The following is a 19,907-nucleotide window of genomic DNA, read 5'->3' as shown; positions in this document are numbered from 1 at the left end:
GCACACCAGCCCCAGGCCCATTACAGGCAAATTGCTGGGAATACACTGCCACAGGGAGCTTAGGATTGTCTCTTCTGACAGACAGTCTGGACTTATGCAAAAGACTGTCTTGCAAAACAAAAGGATCTCTCTAGTCCTTCAAAACCAAGGACAGAAAATGTGGAAGGCAGCAACTCTAATTAACAATTCTTTCTGACAGATGATGACATTCAGTTGAAGCTACTTTTCCAATAATTCAACTCTGAATAAAGGGGAATTCCAAGGAAACCCTTGGGATTTTCCAGATGAATGGCACATCAACATTTTTCCTTCAGTCTAAAACACAAGGGACAACTGTTCCCCACTTAGTATGCACAACTTCTGTACATCGGCTGAAAACGTAGACACTATCTTGGCTGCAAAGCTAACAAGAAACAACTCAGGTCCTGCCTGTGCTCTCCCTTCCTCACCCTGAGAGCTTCTCATCATTTCAAATCCTGCAGAACACTGTTAAGGAAAAAGACATTTCTAAATTAAACAAATAGAAAAAATAAATCAATGGAGACATGACCACCAGGTGGCAACACGAAGCTAAGAGGCAGAGTTACACTATAACAACTTCGAGTTTCTTAAAAGGAATGTACTTTATGGAATGCAGCTTCCATGCACATCAGATATTTGTATCCAAGACAGATGTATAAACGTCTCTTAAAATCAGTGGCTTTTATCTAGTTTGTGGGCATGACTCAGGGCTGCTATACAGGACAAAAATTTGGTTATAGATCAGAAGTGACCAGAAAAAAAAAAGTAATCCTGCCAAAACAGATCACTGATAGTCACAGAAAATAAAGTAAACTAGGAATCATGCATGAATAATAAAAAACTATAGTTAGGATTCTAAAGAAAATCTTGGTCATTTCTGGAAGGAAAGGGGAAGGTTACAGAAAATAAAGAAAAAGGCAAAATTCAACTGCTGAGGACAGACAACCCCCAATCCACATTAAATTATGTCACCTACCCTTTCAAGTTTTTAGTACCTCTATTTTGCAGTGAATTCAGATTGTCCAGCATAGTAGTTGTGGGCCATGACCATCTAGCAGGAACTCCTGCTGGTTAACAGCCAGTTCTGAGAGATGCTCCTCTTCCCTTCACTGTTATTAGACTGAGTTTCTCTACATGGAAGCACTTGTAAGAGATGGAAGAGGCCTCTATTTTCACAGCTTCACATCCCAGTGCTAGACAATGTATTTCCAAAGCATGTGCCAAGCAGACAAGAGAAACATACTTGGAAGTGCACTGCACAGAGAGAGGAGTAGTAAATTGTACTGGAGAAGAGGAATGGAGGAAGATGGGAGAAAACATGCACACTGGGCACTTCCTGGCTGCAAGGAGGAACAAGATCCACAACCGAACAGATAGTGCTGGTTGACTACACGAGCCAGACAGCAAGATGCCACCAGGTCTCATTACAAACCAGAGCATATATATTTGTTCTATTAAAGAGGGAATAAATAAGTATCACTAGAAGAACAGGACTGCTAAAGGGCATCTAGAAGATTATTCCTGCTCTACAGCATTGACAGTCACCTGTCCTTTATGCATGAGTCCAAATGAGCAGTAGATTGCCTGATTACCACAAAGGATTGCTCCTGGGTATTACTTACTTGACTGAGAGGGAGAAGTCCCCTGGAGCACTCTCACTCTCCCTGATGAGGAAGGCACCATCATGTCTCTGTTTGCCCAACATCTCTTCAGCCTTTGCCCGGGGAATCTTTCCAAAAAACCACCTGTGGAGTGAGGAAAAAAAACAATAGGGAAAATTAAGAATTGTAATCCTTTCATGGAAGAGACAGATGTAGATATTCACACAGTGATGAAATGATTCCTCACGCAAGTAACTCCACAGCCCCACACTGCCACTCCACAACAGGCTACTGAACCATGCAGTTTTTTCATAACCTTTCTTCATGGCAATGAAGCAACTGTGACTTGATAAGCAGGTGTTTGCAACAGCCTTATTTCCCCAGTCTAGTGAAGCAGAGATGTAGCAAGAGTGAAATCCTCACATTACAGGATTTCTTTTCAGAGGCGAAAAAAAGCCCACTCAAAATTTAATGCATTACTCACATTGTTTTCCACTCTTTTTTATCTGCAATTTACCACATAAAACATCACAACAAAAAACTAATCTACAGGATTGATCCATAACAAAGTCCTGCTTCGTGAGGCTAAGAGGACTACCCTGGGAACTGGCTATAACCTTGGCCAAAACTAAAATGTCAACTGTGGTCTGCACTGATATCTTAATAACTGGGCCTCTATAACCTAAATTCAAGCAGATTAAATGCCTAGCTCAAGCAAGACACTCAGTGCCCCCCTCTGCCACTAGAGAATAAAGTCCCACATCCCTTTATGCAAGGTTTTGATTGTCCAAACTGTATGATGCCATCAACTCAAAGACAACTAAGAAGTACTGCACTGGTGGCTGGTCACTGCTTAACTTCCCTATGGTACAGCAGCATTTCTTAGTACCCAAAGATAATCAGTGGGGAGTAATTATACAGTCTCCTTTATTACTTTATCCTCCTAAGGAGAAGTCACCCATGACTTAATCATGGCTTGCAGAGTGGATGATATGGCAAATGTAAGTTATTAAGGATGAAGCACAGAAAACAGTTATTTTAGCAGGTAGGAATCCTAAAAATAAATAAATAAATAAAAGGAGTATTTGCAAAATGCAAGGGAAACACTGGGAGTTCACTCAGAGGTTTCTCTTCAGAAACATCACAACCCTAGAGACCAGATCCTGTCTATGGACTGAGCCATCCTGCACAACTGGAAAGAGCATTTTGTATCAAACCCAATTTCTAGTCTCTTTTACATCAGGTGGTAAGACATGATTACTTCAGCAGACAGAATGAGTAGTTTTATTCAGCAGCTGGTTGTTCTTGCAGACCAGAGTCCAATTTTTCTGACCCCAACTAGAGCACTGTGATCAAAGACTCATAAAACTTGTCAGAAAGCTAAGGCAGATGCCAGGAGTGGAGTTACATGCAGACCAAGTGAGTAAAGTTCCCTCAAGGTCTCTCTGCTTCAGCACAGAGGAATGTTGAAGTGGTTACAGAAAGGTTTTAAAATGCTGATATTACTTGTTTCTGTAGCCTATATTCTTGCTTTTTCCTACAGTCAGGACAATCCAGCAGCTTTCCCATCCACAGTCATATGAAACAGCTGCATCATGGAAGCCACATCTGAACTTCTTGACAGCTGCATGAAAGTCAAAGCCACAGGCTGACCACCTCTGTGACACCAAGGGTGAACCTACCTCAGGCAACCAGATCACCAGCACTGATCAACAGCCCCTGGTCACAGGATTCTTACCCACATTTACATTTGTATTTCTGGACTGATCCAAGATGAAAGGCAAACGAGGGCTGAGTGATAGGTCACATGGCGTGGGAAAAGCAGAACCATCTTCACAACAGAAAAGTACAGCTTTCAGTTCTGAGTAACAGGTCACACAGGACAGCAACACTTACCACAGCCTATAACCATGCAGATGACTGACCTTAGAGGAGAGCATTTAATAACAAGAGCTCCAATCAGAGTCTATTTCCTACAGTGAAGGTTTTCGTGCAGCAAAGAGACAGAAGCTGCAGAACACTCCTTGGAATAGAACTGTTCTGAAGAGAAGTTGAAGTCACCAGATCTTCCTCTCAAAGAGGAAGCCATCTCTAGAGGTGAAAGCAAAGGCTTTACATAATTTCAGAGTTTTCTTGTGCACCCTTGCTTCACTTCCCACTTGGTTGCACTAAAGTTGTATATCTCCCCTCCTTCTTGGGATGCGGCCTCTCAGAAGCCTCCTTCTGCTATTTCAAAAGAGCCCTTAGAAAAATAACTATTGTTCAGATTTAATGGCAATATCATAATTACATCATTACAGCCAACAATTAACAAGTCAATCATCAGTTTTTGTGGGCAACTGAAACACAAACGCTCCTTGTAAAAACCCTGATAACAGGTTTGTTGCTCCTTCCTAAACCTTTTCCCCCCTTGGAATATGCTACCCAGAGCTTGCTGTTTTCTTGTTCAGATGTTGAAGAATCTCAAAGGTTGGCAGAACCAGAGTTTAGTAGAAGACAGCAAAAATACATGAACACAGCCTGTTCAGGACCAGATGAATGTTAGAGGTCCTGTCTTACCTGTATTATTCTATGATTCTACACTCAGGATGTAACAGACATACTAAGAACACAGCTCCAAATAGCCTAAGTATTTTTCTGGTGAGCTCTGAATGCCACACTTTTTACTCTTACCTGCCAGGATAAGTAAAGCAGAGAATCACCACAGAAACAAAGTCATTCTATTTCCTGGGCAGTGGTGGTGACAACTCTATACTAACGAGTTTTCTGCTGGTCTGTGCCTGCTGCTCCCTAGGTCAGTCTGTCTGACCCTAGAGCAAAACACCAGAAAAGCTTCCCAAAATACCCTGCTATACAGCTGGCTGTGACAGGGTTACAGTAAACACTACAGCCAGAGACACAGCTCAGGAGCCATCTTTATGGAGAATGGATCGAAAACAGTCCAGAGAAGGACTTCAGGGTGAAGGTGGATGAGAAGCTCAACATAAGCTGGCAAAGTGTGCTTGCAGCCCAGAAACCAGCCATGTCCTGGGCTGCACGGCCAGCAGGACAAGGGAGGGGATTCTCCCCTTTTACTCAGCTCTCCTGGACCCCACCTGGAGCACTGTGCCCAGCTCTGGAGCACCCAACATAAGGAAATCGAACTCCTGGATAGAGTCCAGAGGAGGCTACGAAGCTGATCTGAGGGCTGGAGCAGCTCTGCTCTGGAGACAGACTGGGAAAGTTGGAATTGTTCAGCCTGGAGAAGAGAAGGCTCCAGGAAGACCTCATAGAGGCCTTCCAGTATCTGAAAGAGGCCTGCAGAAAAGCTAGGATGGGGCTTTTTTCAATGGCTTGTAGTGAGAGGACAAGGGGTAACGGATCAAAACTGAAGGAGGGGAGATTTAGGTGAGACATTAGGAAGAAATTCTTTAGTGTGAGGGTGGTGAGACACTGGTACAGGTTGCCCTGGGAAGCTGTGGCTGCCCCATCCCTGGAAGGGTTGAAGGGCATGTTGGATGGGGCTTGGAGCAACCTGGGCTGGTGGGAGGTGTCCCTGCCCATGCAGAGGGGTTGGAACTAGATTATTTTTAAGGTCCCTTCCAACCCAATCCATTCTATGATTCTGTGATTTATCTCTTATCACATTTTGGTAGATCTGGTAAACTACAAAGTTTAAAGTGCTTGGCAGAAAACCTTCCTTCTATTTGAAAGAATGCACAAAACCAGAGGAGCCTATCACCAAAGCTCTACTTACGGATGTGGTTTCATTTCTATGTAGTTCTTGGGAATGAAGCCATCTTTTCCATTGAGTTCTGCCTTGTACCAATTCTGATCACATTCTTCATTCAAAACCTGAAGGAAGCAAAAAAAAATAAGCTGACCACATTTCAAGACACAGCAAAACTGACAAAGGTACTAGCTTGTTCTTTCCATTCTTGTTTCATAGACTACTCTTGTAAGATGAACATATAAACCAAATGGTGCTAGTCATCCTGGTCCACTGCCTCACACCAGAACTGTGCTGAACAAAAAGCTGGATGAGTAATGTAAAATAGCCAAAGGATTTTAGTGCCAAACCCTCACATTTTAGTAAAAAAGTCACTAAGTCCACAGGTACTTTGAACAACATAACTAGACTGAGATCTCTGCCAAAGATTAAGTTGGCTGTCATCACCAAAAAACTGTCCAAAATCTGTAAACCAAGACATTCTGATTCTTTATCACTTCCAATGATCACTTTTTCCTGTATTCAGCTAACAAACCTAATGCTTTCAGCCTAAATGTGATTTCATAAAGTTTTTCTGCATTTCCACTGGTTGCACACTGGATGTGTTAAGACATTCTAGGCAGCACCTGTATGACAAAGAATTTCAGAAGAAAAACTCCCTCATGACAACATGAGCACAGGCCCAGCTGCAGATACAACTGGCAGCTTCAGCTGGTTTTGCCCATATAAGTTAAAACCAGGTTACATCAGACAGCAGAAACAGTGACTCTGTTGAGTATTTTTTATGTAAACAACAGCAAATGTAGATGAACAAAGTGGTTTGTTTGTTTTTCCTTAAATGTACACTTTTCTTGTTTTAACTGTATTCTAAAATGAAAGATCAGGAGTAACAAGAGACAAGCCATGTGAATAAGTACCTTTAAAAAGCAAAAAATTGATACTCCAACCTGCTCTAAAAACTTTGGTGCTTTATTTTTCATTGCATTTCTGTCAACTGGTACAGTGCAATAGACCAGCCTGGCACACTGAGGCTCCTGAATAAAGTAGCATAAATAATAAAGTTTACAGTCATAATGCTGTAGATTGAAACTACTCCTCAAAAAGATTTTATTTGATGTTGGAAGCAAACGTCACCCAGAACCTTTCAATTTAAGCCCCACAACAGTTTTTCCCCAGCACTTTCATCCATTTTCAGCTTCCTGAGGGTGTTTTTAACACTGTGACAATGGCCAACTAAAAGGCTAGATCTGAGTTTAAAAAAAGAGATACACTTAAAGCCTCAAGTCACAGAAGTATCACATGAGTGTTGCCTGAATGTGGGAACATGAGGAAATGCAAAGAGAAAGACAACATGAAGGCAGATCCAGAGATCACATAATAAAGACACATGCAGTTATGGTGAAGATGCTCACCAAAATCCAAAATGTTCACAAGCAATGACTAATTTCCAACTCGTTCGTTTTTTTTCTCGTAATCTCACTATGTTTCATTTTTGGAAGAGTGGTAAGAGGAAATTTTAAAAAGGAAAAGCAGACAAGGATTTGCAAGTGCAGGCCTTAAAATTCTCACAGCTGGTGGGAGTGCTTCAGAAAATTAAACTCTAAAGATTGATTTTTGCTGCCTTTCAAAAACACATGACACATCAATAACCTCACCTGCCTCATTGCTGACTGCTACGTGTAAAAGAGAAAAACATCTACACCTAGTGAAATAAAATGTAGTGAAGCAAAAAGAGAACAGAATCTGAACATCCTCAGTGAATTATAGAGGCTTATAGTTAGGCTGCTCCTTAACTTCCCACCAAAGAGGCTGATGGTACATGTACATGCCCCTGATGCCATCACTTCCACCAGGAAACAAGCACAGGAACATGGCCACATCTACAGAACATGAATAAAGACAGTTCAGGGTATCTCCAGTTCAAGAGACTTAAAATACTTACAAGTTCCTAAGCACCTTTATATGGACAAAAATATTCAAGCTGTCTTTTGTGCAGTTACTCCTGTGGGCTTCCATTTATTTGTTTACAAGCATTGCTCTAGCAGGCATCACAGTTGAGGCGTTTAGCAAGGATAATCTGACCACAGGTCATGGGCAGTTCAAGTGTGGCTCTGCTAGAGGCTCTGAGGTAACAGCTCGCACATAGAGAGTTGTCCCAGATCAGCTGATGTCTGCTGAGCTGCCTTGCAGCACATCTCTCACCACCCCTGTACTGACTGCAAGGAGGCATTCTGTGCAGAAACCAACTCAACTCCATTCTTCATCATGAGGGTAGGAAGGTGCTGGAACAGGTTGCCCAGGGAGGTTGCTGATGCGCCCTCCCTGGAGGTGTTCAAGAGCAGGTTGGATGAGGCTTGTGCAGCCTGGTCTAGTTGGAGGTGTCCCTGCTCATAGCAGGGAGGGTGAAATCTGATTATCGTTTAAGGTCCCTTCCAGCTCAAACCATTCTATGATGCTATGAATATAAATTACAGGTAGATCACACCAGCAGGCATCTCTGGGATACTGAGCAAGGAGTATGGAGATTAAAAACTATACATAAAGAAGCCCAGATCTTACAAATCTGCAAAGATTTTGGCACATAGCTTGAATGACCAGGAAGTCTGGTTGTTACATACCTCAGCTGCCACCACTACAGTCATTTACAATACAACAGAACAGAAACATGATGCATTTTAATGTGATGTCTAAATAAACCAAACTTTATGCAATAGTGTGCATTTCTTTATCAAAGATGGCACTGATTACATTTTTTATAAGATTGTGCACTACAAACCCATTTCATTACAAACAGAGAGCAGTTAAGGGATATGGCAGTCTGCTCTTTTTCTATAGTAATAAAAAAAGGGTAAATTGTAGCTTCACAGGAAGGACCTCACCACATATTTGTGCTTTTAGCAGTAGTCATTAAAAATTATCAGAAATTCTAATGCTCAAATGTAAATGATTTAAATCAGTTTTATCTTGCTCTGAAGATATGCTAATAGATTTGGAAGAGCCAAATCACATAGGGCTTGGGGTACTCATTAATGCTTGTCCTCAAGCCAAATGCCAGTGAGGGAGCATTGCTGAGGCATGCATCAAGCTTTGTGACCAGAAAAAAAAAAGCTGGATAAAGGCATAGTAAGGTGAGCTGCCTACACATTTGTGTGTACAGCCTGTTCAGGAGACTTCTGCTGTAATAATGACGCCTCCGCAGCTCTCCTCTTGAGTGGCTTTGTTTGCTCCAAGGACTTTTCCCTGCTTCACACCCAGATTGATGTATCTTCACAGCCAGTTGTCCTTTCTAGGCTCATTTTAACTAGCTGTCACAGCTCCACGGAGAGCCTGGCAGACAGCCAGACTATCCAAGCCCTACACGATATACCAGAGAGCCTTTACATACACAGTCACCCTCTAAACACCCGTTTTACCCTTTCCAGGTCTTTCACTGTGCACTCTTCCAAAGGCAAAGGCACACACAGTTTGTTCTCTTTACAAAGCTCCTTGTCCACTTATCATTTCAAGAGGAGTCACCTCTACAACACAGAGATCTACAAAATTAATTTTTTTGAGAGTGTCTCAGACAACTCTGGAATTGCTCTTTGTGCTTCATCAGGCAAAAATTACTTGCACCGAAGCACCTTAAACCTTTGCAGTTGTGCACAAGGCTGGAATTCTGGTGGCTGCTATGAAGTTATGTAGCTATTATTATGACAACTGCATGTAGAATTTCAGCTTGCAAAAAAATCTTAAAACAGTAACATCTGTGCGTGAAATAAAAGTAAAAAGTAAGTTGGGAAGACATGTAAGAACTCTCTGCACTGGTCTGTCTGGCTTTGACATTTACATCTGACACTGCTCTCTTTTCTTGTAAATAGGAAAACCTACTGAAATAACTGACTTCAAGTAATTAAATCATTTGCTGCAAAACATTTTAAGAAATGCATCCAGTAAAACCATCTAGCCCATACATTCAAACAGCCTCTAAGTGATTTCCAGATAATATTTAAAATTAAAGTTTATCATCTGGGTACTTAAAAAACAGTGCTATGCCTGTAAGAAAGATAAAAGATTCTTAACTGAACTATGGTAAGATTTTCCCAGACTCAAAGCTATAAAATTTAGTCTCAGTACTGCATTTATCACTGGATTTTGCTTTGAAAGTTTCCCCAAGTACAAATAAAACCAGATAAATTAAAGGAACAAAATTAAAATTAAGGATTTACTGCTCCAAACTGAGACAGACCTCAGAGTCTGCAAAAAATTTAAAAGGCACACTTATTTATCTCAACAACTGTTACAAACTCCTGCTCTTTCTATAGGACAAAAGAAAAAGCATTCCTTTGCAGCCAATCCCCTTGTCTGCTATAGGTCTAATCCAGTCCAGGCCAGAGTGACTCTTCCTTTCACACTGGGGTATCTGTGCCCGAGAGGAGGAAGAAGGAAAGATATTTTTAGGCACTACATTAGAACACACACTGCCATGTGATGTTCCTGGCCTTCACTCAGCCCTGCTTTACAGTAAGAGTGGCTCAACTGCTGCCTGTCAGTTTCCGAGTTTGATAACAGATCTCCTATCAACAAAAGCCCATCTGTTCCCATGGAAACAGAAGAGGCACAGCTGAAGAGCCACACAACAAGGCAGTCACCAAGTTTAACTGGAACAGCTCACACAACAAGCATTCTACAACAAGCATTCCTGGCCATTTTCAAGCCCATACCTGGCAAATATTTCTAAAAACAGCTTTTCCATCCTTGTGAATTGTTGCACACCAGTCTTGATCCTCTCAAAACCAAACAACTTTCAGGAACATGCAAGCACTAAATCAGAACATAACAAGCAGATCTGGCAACTCAACTCTCAAGCTGACTCCCATATGCAAACAGGAAACTAAACATAAGGTGTAAAACATACATACATGCTTGCAAATTTAGCCAAATTCATCAGAAGGACTGGGTTTGGGAGAGACAAAACCCAAGGAACTTGTTCCAGGAGGGTTCTGAGTGTTGGCTGAGCCCATTCTTGCTGTCCTAACTGAAACAGAAGGTAAAAAAACTGCTCGAGTACGACCTGTTAGCTGCCAATGTGGGTTTTTTCCTTACTGAGAAATGTTGCACTGCCACAAGAAAAACAAGGCACCCCCAAAATCTCAGGAATCTAAGGAAGGTGCTCAGGATACTCAGCCTAGGGCAAGGATTAAAATTCAAATTAATCTCTTCAGGGTTTTGTAGAAGACAACCCAAGACACTGCCTAGTAACCTGCAATTCCCTCTCTCATCCTCAGGGTGCATGAAATCCGAACAAAGGACTCCTCCTCTCTCTGGCTGCCTAACACCATCAACAAGGGGGCAAGAGGCATCTTAAGGAACTGAGGGCAACCTGCACACCAAAGTGGCAGTTGTAATTCAGGTCAAGCCATGTCACAATTTCTCTTTTCTTGTTTTACTCATCACGGCAATAACACAGCACAATTAATTTTCACTTCAATGGAAAAAGTTACATTAGATAATTAAGGTGACTAGCTCGAGAACACACAACTGCTGAAATATTTTAGGTTTTTCCTTAAATTTAATTTATCATAATCACACACAGGAAATGTAAAACACCCACAGTTTTCAGATCAAACACTAAAGCAGAACATTTAGACATGCTTTAAGATTGTGAATACTTGCTCTCTAGATGGATATAAAAAGCTGTGAAAACGTTCAACAACCACTGAACAAGTGTTACTGGAAACAGAGAAAGATTGCTGCTTAAATTGCACTGAACTACCAAAAATTATAATAAATAATGCACATAGATTGTAATATAAGGCAGTAACGTGTTATGGATACAGGTTTTCATTCTCACCATCACTACAGAAACAGTTCTTCCACCCATATCTTTTTAAAGACACAAAAAGAGCATAAAATGCAAACAGCAAAAAATATTTCAGAAAGTCTTCACACCACACCAAATACTAAGAACAAGGGCCTTTCTTCCCCACTTCTCAAGCAGTGCTTTTGTCAGAAGTCTTATCTGAAGTGACAACTATTACTTCACCATGACACACACAGACTTCACATTGACAGCATTTTCAGCAGGCCAAGCTGCTGAAAGCAAGAATCAAGGACAGCAAATTTTGAAGCTGAGCAAATCAAAAGGCTAGTGTCTGGATTACACAGTACTGTCTTAAGAGATATTTTCTTCTTAAAGAAACTAAATTATTTCCATTCATCTTCAAGGAATCTGGAAATCTACTCTAAAGTAAAATACAAAATTAAGCTGAAAGAAACAAACCAAAAGTGACAGTGAAAGTCATTGGATACAGCTACTCTAGGATCTTAGCTTCTCCTTCCAAACTAAGTAATATTGCCCTCAAAATCTACTTACCACTGGAGGTTCATTCCATATAAAAGTTTCTAGGTTGATAGGGAGAAGATGTGTTAGATTACAGGAAAGGATGTTACTTTAACTATGTGAAATAAAGTCAGGTTGCAATTACAATTCCATGCAGTATTTCACCCTGCAGAGCTCCACATTTAGAGAGAACTACAGTGGGTCAAGAAAGCCATAGCAGCACTGGCTGGCAAGTAAAGTGTGTTGTAACAAAGCTACATCCAAAGAGAGGAATGTAGCTAGGACTTAGCATTCAAGCTTTCACTTCAAAACCACCTTGATTTTTTTGTATGCAACACAAGAACACTTGAGGCAACTTTAAATTAGTTGAGGTACAATCAAGTCTAGCCACAAGAACAGAACTCAGCACAGACTAACTTACCCTGCCTCTCAGGCCTTGCAAGTCTTGTACTACTACTCCTCCAGCAAAACCCTTCAATTATGAAGATTTATATGCCATCCAGAGGGACCCAGACAAGCTAGAGAAGTGGGCCCAGATAAATCCCCTGAGGTTCAACAAGTCCAAGTGCAGGGTCCTGCACCTGGGCTGGGGCAACCAGAGATATCAATACAGGCTGTGGGAAGACATGCTGGAGAGCAGCCCTGTGGAAACAGACCTGGGGGTACTAGTGGATGAAAAGCCGGACAAGAGTCACCAATGTTCAGCTGCATCCCAGAAGGCCAAGCACAACCTGAGCTGCACCAAAAGAAGTGTGGCCAGCAGAACCAGAGAGGCATTCTGGGAGACTTCACCTGCAGCACTGCATCCAGCTCTGGAGCCCACAAAGAGGACATGGACCTGTTGGAGCGTGTCCAGAGGACGGGAAGATCAGAAGGCTGAAACACCTCTCTTGTGAGGATGGGCTGAGGGAGCTGGGGCTGTTCAGTCTGGAGAAAAGAAGACTCTGGGGGGGACCCTGAAGCAAGTTAGTCCTCCCACTATTACCAACTGTCAAAAGGTTAAGCTTTAGAGACCACAAACTGCATACCTGGAAGAAGTCTGATGCAAAATCTCCCTTATAGATAGAACAGCAGCAGACAGTAATAACCAGTATTAGTGATCTTACAACTCAAACAAAAATAGCTTTTCAGAGCTAGAAGTACCTGCAGCTAGTGTTCCAATTAGGCTTCCCTTCTCTGAAAGACCCTCAAGTATAACAGCAGGAACTCTGGGAAGCGAGACTCATTTTATATTCAGCAACTTTAATTAAGTGAACACTAACTCTGATTAACTTAACAATATAAGGATGGCTGTTCAGTATTTGGATGTTGCAGGGAATGCTGTCTCATTTTGGTGCTTGATCAAAATGGTGTGCAGAAAAGGAAAAAGACTGTTGTCACAGCCTCAGCTTCACAGCCTGGCTTGCACACGTAGAGAGCAAAATGCTATGGGATTGACATGAACAGTTTCTTAAAAAGAGGAAGGGGAGTGTTGTTTTTCCCTAACAGACCCAGGGTTAGTTTACAGTGACTAAAGACCAGCACCAGCCACCTTTTATAACTGGCTGTAGCACTCAGGATGTTATCACGGAAACAGAAGACAAAACATCCTTCCTTAATCTCCAACCCAATCCACATTGAGTTTGGAAGCACTGAAGAGCACAGCATTTTGTCAGTGTTCTGTTGTGTAGAGTGGGTTAGTTTACTCAGGTACTAGTGGGGATGGTCAACTGTTTGCAGATGAGTTTCTTTCCTCATTGATTTTTTTATTTAAAAAGAGATGAGCACTGTTTAATTTAGGTTTAAGCAGAGTCCCAAAAGAAGAATCATCAGAGAAATACAAAAATCGAACAGCTCAAGCTCTGAAGGCTAAAGAACTCTATGCCATCCTCCTGTTTTTTTACTAAGGAAAGAAAAGAGCCTTGAATTCTGAGTAAAAACCTGCTCTGTTTGGGAAAGGTTAAAAATCCAAAACCACACCCCAAAATAGCCCAAATGCATACATGCACATGTGTACATGAAGAACAGAGTACACACTGCCTTAAGCATCTAAAGAAACCCGCAATTTTTAGAAGAAAAATTCTGAGAGAACTCCTTTTACCTAGTGGTCAGAGGAAGGTCTCCTGGTTTCTATTTCTGTATCTGCTGCCAACACAAATGCTATAAATTCCAGGCCCTCTTAAAAGAGGGGCTGTTTCTAGCAATCCCTTCATGTTATCATATATTCTAGACTATTTATCCAAGTACAACCAACTGCAACTTTTCAGGCCTCTAATGAAAATGTAAGGCTTTTGTAAGAGCCCTTGGCACAAGCTCTGAGGGATAAAGGTCAAAAGTCAATCTACCAGAAAATAATAAAAAAAGCTATTAAGCTTTCCAAGGAGAGTGTTTCAGAGCTGCTTTCAAGCCAGCAGTGGTCTTGTGGCAGTTTGCAAGCATCCCAAATTCACACATTTCTCATGCAGCTCCTCTCATTGTGCTGGCTCTGTTGTAAACCATCACTTGATGGTGCGTATTAAACAGAAAAACCGAAAAAGGTCATGAAGAACAAGCAACAATACTAACATGTGGTTGTCATTCCAGATGTGGTTGCCCCTTTAGAGATTTACAACAAAAACGAAGCTGGTCACAGATAGTAAAAGTGAAAAATACCTTGGGGAAATACACAGGCATGACAGTCCATAAATCAGACTAGATGGAGAGATTGTGAAATTTCTTCTTTATCTGCTTTGCATAACAATTTTACTTGAATACCATGTAGTTCCTATTTCTATTTGCATGTGTCCTATTTCATCCTAATATCTCTTACTAAAACGTACTGCAAGAGAATGAATGTATTTCTCACCATCTCCAAGGAGATGCCCAAGAAACCACAGTCAAACACTCCACTATTGTACTTGAGTTCCTAATTACTGCTTTTCCTAGCACCCAAACTCATACAATTTATGATTCATTTTTAACCACATAGGTACAGTTATTTGTGGAGTGACATCAGGAACTGTGCCATGTAAGAGGTTCTCTATTACCACCATTCTAACACTTGTACACAATAAACAGCTATGATGTATGTAAGGAACAGCAGGTTAAAGCCTAAAAGGTCATGCTAAGGAAGACAAACCACTCAAGAACAACTGCACAATGCAAACCCTCAAAGAAGGGGACTGCAGCCACCGATGCTGAATATTGCTTTGTACACTTGGCACCCTGCAAAAACACCACACCATGTCAGATACCTCTACCCCAGTACTGGAAGGGCTGGGCAGGAGCAAAGTAGATTGTTAGTGGAACAATCTGAACTTAATCTTTGATCAGAAATTTTGGGTGCATAACTAGAGGGCAGAAGTATAGTATTCTTGTGGACTTCAAACTACAGTGCTCCACGGCCAAGGCCTACAGGGACTGAGTGGTAAAATTTCTTTGCATGCTGTAGAGGTATGACAGTCCTGTCAACACGTCTCATTTTGAGTTTTGCTTGTGTTAAGAGCTTGACATCACCTTGGTTTCGACCAGTTTTCCACTGTAGTGTTTGGGGTATTTTCAGAGGAACTGATACCTAGCTAGTTATTCCCCAACCTGTATTGGTGTGGTTGATTAGTTCTGCCTATGAGTATGACAGTACGTCAGTCCTTGTTGAACTTCTTCCTGGTTTTATATTTCTTCAAATCATCAGTATACTTTTAAATTGTACCTTCAGCAACCTTGAACCCAACTTAACTCATCACCACAAATATTACAAGCATGCTTTATTTCATCACTCAATTAATACAATATTATCATACCCAAGATAATATTGTGGAAAGACACTTTAAGTGCAACAATGAACCACGACTACCTAAGCTTAATTGTTGTTTTCTAACTATCTTTACAACTCCTCCTACAGTTGGTTTCAGCTAAATGAGGTCTCTTTGGTTGCTTATGAAACAGGCTGCCAGTGTTATTGGACTACTAGGTTTGACACCCCAGAATGTACTGCCAAAATCAAGCAACTAAAAATAACTGAAGGCATTCTGAAAACAGACTTGATGTAATTTTCTGAAAACCCAGGAAAAGCTAAAGAAAAAATACACATGCCTAGTACAGACAACCAGACTAACTAGGGAGCAGTAACACATACCAACATTCACTGCTCACTAAAAAGAAGCCAGAATGAAAGCCAGAATGAAAAGTTCAAAGGTTACCCTAAACCCTAACCAAAACCCAACTCCATTTCAGCTGGAAATAAAACGGGAAACACTAGGCTACATTTCAAAGCACACTAAGATACAGCCCATAAAGGCCTTAAAGAAAAATTTCAGAAGTGTTCAAAACACAGACTTTAATTTTTTGCTTTTAAAGGAAGCAAATTTACTTGATCTGCAGCTGCTCTAGCTGTTTTTTCCAGTGAAAAAGCTATCACAACCACATGAGCAAAAGGTTCAACATGCTTCTAAAATGAAGAGAGGAGGCACATTCCTGCTATTAGGAACATTATGGGGTTGGGGGGGGAAGGCTTTCAGTACAATTGGCATATAATTACAAAATAGATAATCTTAATTTTCTTTTTCTTTAAATGCCTGGTTTTGTTTAAACTGTTTTATCATAGTATTTATTATGCATTAATTTTACAGTGTGGTCAGGTTAACAGAGCAATAAAAACCTTAACTTTGCTTCATCTGGTTTTAAAATTTAATGGCTTTAGGACTCTGCTAGCATAGATTCCTGCATCTAGTACTGATGCTTAATATTTTATAGTGTTGTAAATTTTACAGAATGTGAAATAGTCTGACTCAGCTTTTTGCCAGCAAGATATCAGGAATAATATCTCACAACTAATCATCTATAGAACAAAGTTCTCTAGGTCAATTATACCTGATCTGCCATATTAAAAACCAGTATATTTGAAAAGCTATGCAACACTTTAGTTATTCTGGTATTACTGAAGTTTTGTACATTCCAAGCCTGTTATTGATGGTCCTCAAAACCCAGACTTAAGTTATGCCCTGAAAGGTGGTATACTTACTCAACCAAACAGAGCTGTAAATCAAAATCCAGATGACTTTAAGTCTGTGTCCAGGAATGAGGCCATTTGCAAGCATCCCTCAACAGTCACAGAATCACAGAATGGTGAAGGTTGGAAGGGACCTTAAAGATCATCAGATTCCAACCTCCCTCCTATGAGCAGGGACACCTCCCTCTAGACCAGGTCACACAAGGCCTCATATTGCACACACGCATTGACCTGAGAATTAACAACCTTACTAGTTAATTCCTACTCCTGAGCATGAATTCCCATCCAGCTGCAGCAACTCAGAGGCTACACTATTAGTCTGCAGTGGCTGGATGTTGGCAGCAGGGCCATTTCAATTGGCTTATGCAACCACTGCTGTGTGGCTGCACCCTCCCACACTTGTATAGTTCAACAGACTGGGGAACTGATCTGACTGCAGAACAGTTCAGGGAGGTGGTGTATTTTTCACCAGTTTCAGTTGAATGGTTGGCTACACAGGTACTTACCCCAGCAAGTACAGGGTGCAACTCTGGAACTGAAGCAAGCAACTGAGGAGAAGGGAAGGGAAGCAGGCACTACCATGAAGGAAACACCCTTAGTTACAGTTTCAAATGACATAAAAAAGACCTGCTTACCATTTGTGCAACAACCCCAAAACTTATACATGCAAGAATTTATAGCTCCATTTGCCTTAAGTTTTATCTAGGCAAAGTTAAACAGAGCAGCCTATGGCAAGAGGTGGACATGAATTCAAGGAGCATGCGGGTGGTCCTTCAAAGGGGCAGCAAACACCCAGACTCCACTGCCTTTGAGTGGGAGGAGGGGAAATGGGGAAGCAGAAGCAAGGGACTCAGCTGAGGCTTACAGAGGTATTTGTGTCTTCTGATGATAGGCTTAATTTGGGTAAGCTTTTTTGCAAGCTGTATACAAACCAAAGCTGGGACCTTTAACGGATAAAATGGAAATAAAAGTTACCTTCAGGTCAGCCAGCTGGGTTAAGATAAGTGTCATACTGATCCTGGCAAGAGACATCTGAAGATTTTTGCAGCACAGACAGAAAAAACACAGACTTCATGCATGAGACAGCTATCAAGTCCAGGGACACTTACAAGAAATACTGATGGGTCGATCAAGCATTTTTTCTGCTCTGCACTTTCGACAATGACAGCTGTTGATCCTACTGACAAGTTTAATTCTTTACAGGTTACATCACTGACATGCATGGTAAAAAGTAATTCCTCACAAAACTGCACACATGGGAGAGAGCAGGGCTTTGTGACTAGATGTTTAAAAAGTGTGCATTCCTACCAGCACACAAGCCTCACACCTTCTAGACCAAGGATGTCCAGCAAGTGTTAACTGCAATATCCTTCTGCAGCAATTGAACAATCAATATTCACTAATTTCTTACACATCTAAAACACACATGTACTTTTCTGGCCGTTCCCAGGACATGATCTGCAATTTGCATTTGAAAGTACAGAAGAAGGAAATGCCCAAGTTCTACTACCTTGAGACAGCTGCCCCAAATGTCACCATTACTCAGTTCAGCCCCCAGCTGCAAAGGCTGATCACTCTGGCCAATGAAGCTCAAGTCTGTCATTTCCTGTTGGCACCAAAAAGGTTTCACAGTCTTAGTGATCTAAGAATAGTATTATCACTATTTGAAATGCATTTTCCCCAACTTTAAAATGCATCAGTAACTCCCCACCCATGTATTCCAATCCCTGTCCTACTGAAAAAGTGAAATAAATGGTGCTGAAATCTCATTTCAAGATGAAAAATGAAAATGTTAATGAGCAATCACTGCAAAGCAACATCAGTGCTCTGGAGAGATTCTCAGAATCAATCCCTCCACAAACACCTGCCAGTCAATGCAAAGAACCTGCACTTCCTACTGCTGTTAGGACAGGCAACAGCAGTTGTATCTGCACCTTTAGGAAAGCAGAATTTGGCTTTGGCTATAACATTTACCAGACATACTGATGGAGAGCAAAATAATAGAAATGCTTTTTAGACAAAAGATACATATCTTTGTTAAGCTGACTTCACATACTGACAGAAGATACGTATCTTTGTTAAGCTGACTTCACATACTGACAGAATTGAAAAAACTAGCGATAATTAAACCAGAAAATAGAATTTAAAATACTGCAGAAAGCCCTTCCACTTTTGTACCATGTTACGAAAAACCAGTCTCCAACCTCAAGGCTATCTGAACCTCTCGGGCTTACTGCAGTTGCCTCATACCAACAGATATCACAAATTAAAGACTCGCCTCATCAATGCAGAGCTTCCACAACTCTCTTTGCTGTAACTTCATGCAGGAGTCTCATGGTTCTTGTTTACAGAGACAACTCTTTATTCAGCCTGGCTACAGTCTTACTCCTGCTTTGTCAGGAATGCAGTTTGGGGAGGAGGGGGAGCAGAAAAAGTTTTGCATTTGCTGCAGTAACAGTTCACTGTGCTCATTTCAATTACCCTGCTCTTACTACAGAGAAGATATGGTTCATGCCAAGGGTCAAAGTCAATGAATTCTCAACATCTTTATTTTTCCTTCAATCCTTTACAGCTCCTCACAAAAGTTTTTACTTGGGGAGTGTCACGGCAACAGCCCTTACATCACCATCTATTCCTCCTTCCTCCTCAACTACCCCAAATGGAACAGGCATGCAATCACTAGGCCAGCTCATGCAATTCTTTATTCTTTGCAATTTCCTACCTCTCATTTGAAAAACAAATACTTCACTGTTATCTAAAACTATATTAAAACATTGCCAACAACTCAGCACTCAAAGCAAAATAACCATCACCACCCAGTGTGACTGCACAATAGAAGCAGCATTTTTGGTAAGGCAAATTTTTAAGGAGAGCTTGAGAACAGCAAGAAAAATAATTCAAGTTACAAAAAGAAAGGACTGCTCTGTAATCTCCAAGAGAATGCTGCTCTGCCATCATATGGCAGAGCATCATATGCTCAGCTGAATGTATGGCCTGAGGGCAGAACTGAAGCCTGACAGGAGAAAAAGCATTCAGCAGCAACGCCAGCTTAGGGTACTCTGATCCAACTCCCAGGCCAAAGCTGGTCTCCCCCAGGAGCAGATAGCACTCCTGCTTTAAACCCAATGAAAGACGACCTTATCTTAAAAATAAAACACCAAATGAAAAACCAACAAACCCCTCTCCACTGCTGGCTTTATTCCCTGACCAACTGCAACTCAACAAACGTCTGTCTGCACTAGCACAAGAGTGACACACAAACAGAATATCCTGTTTGTAAAGCAAAGA

General features: G+C 41.2%; 1 protein-coding gene across 3 annotated transcripts in view; it reads right to left on the bottom strand.

The window, feature by feature from the left end:
* The window catches only part of GRB2 (growth factor receptor-bound protein 2), a 39,716-nt gene that overhangs the window by 2,666 nt on the left and 17,143 nt on the right, over positions 1-19,907 (bottom strand). For 2 of the 3 annotated variants that reach the window (XM_010002648.1, XM_010002649.1), the window contains exons 2-3: positions 5,359-5,456; positions 1,644-1,766 (exon numbers count right to left, since the gene is read on the bottom strand). In XM_010002648.1, coding sequence (XP_010000950.1) covers positions 1,644-1,766; positions 5,359-5,456 — 221 coding nt within the window. The remainder of the gene's footprint in view (positions 1-1,643; positions 1,767-5,358; positions 5,457-19,907) is intronic. The other variant, XM_010002650.1, reaches the window with a different exon arrangement.

This window comes from Chaetura pelagica, unplaced genomic scaffold (genome assembly GCF_000747805.2).
Source record: "Chaetura pelagica isolate M959 unplaced genomic scaffold, ChaPel_1.0 scaffold47, whole genome shotgun sequence".
NCBI classification, from domain to species: Eukaryota; Metazoa; Chordata; class Aves; order Apodiformes; family Apodidae; genus Chaetura; species Chaetura pelagica.
The sequence above is the reverse complement of the archived record's forward strand: the minus strand, read 5'-3'. Positions and strand labels throughout refer to the sequence as shown.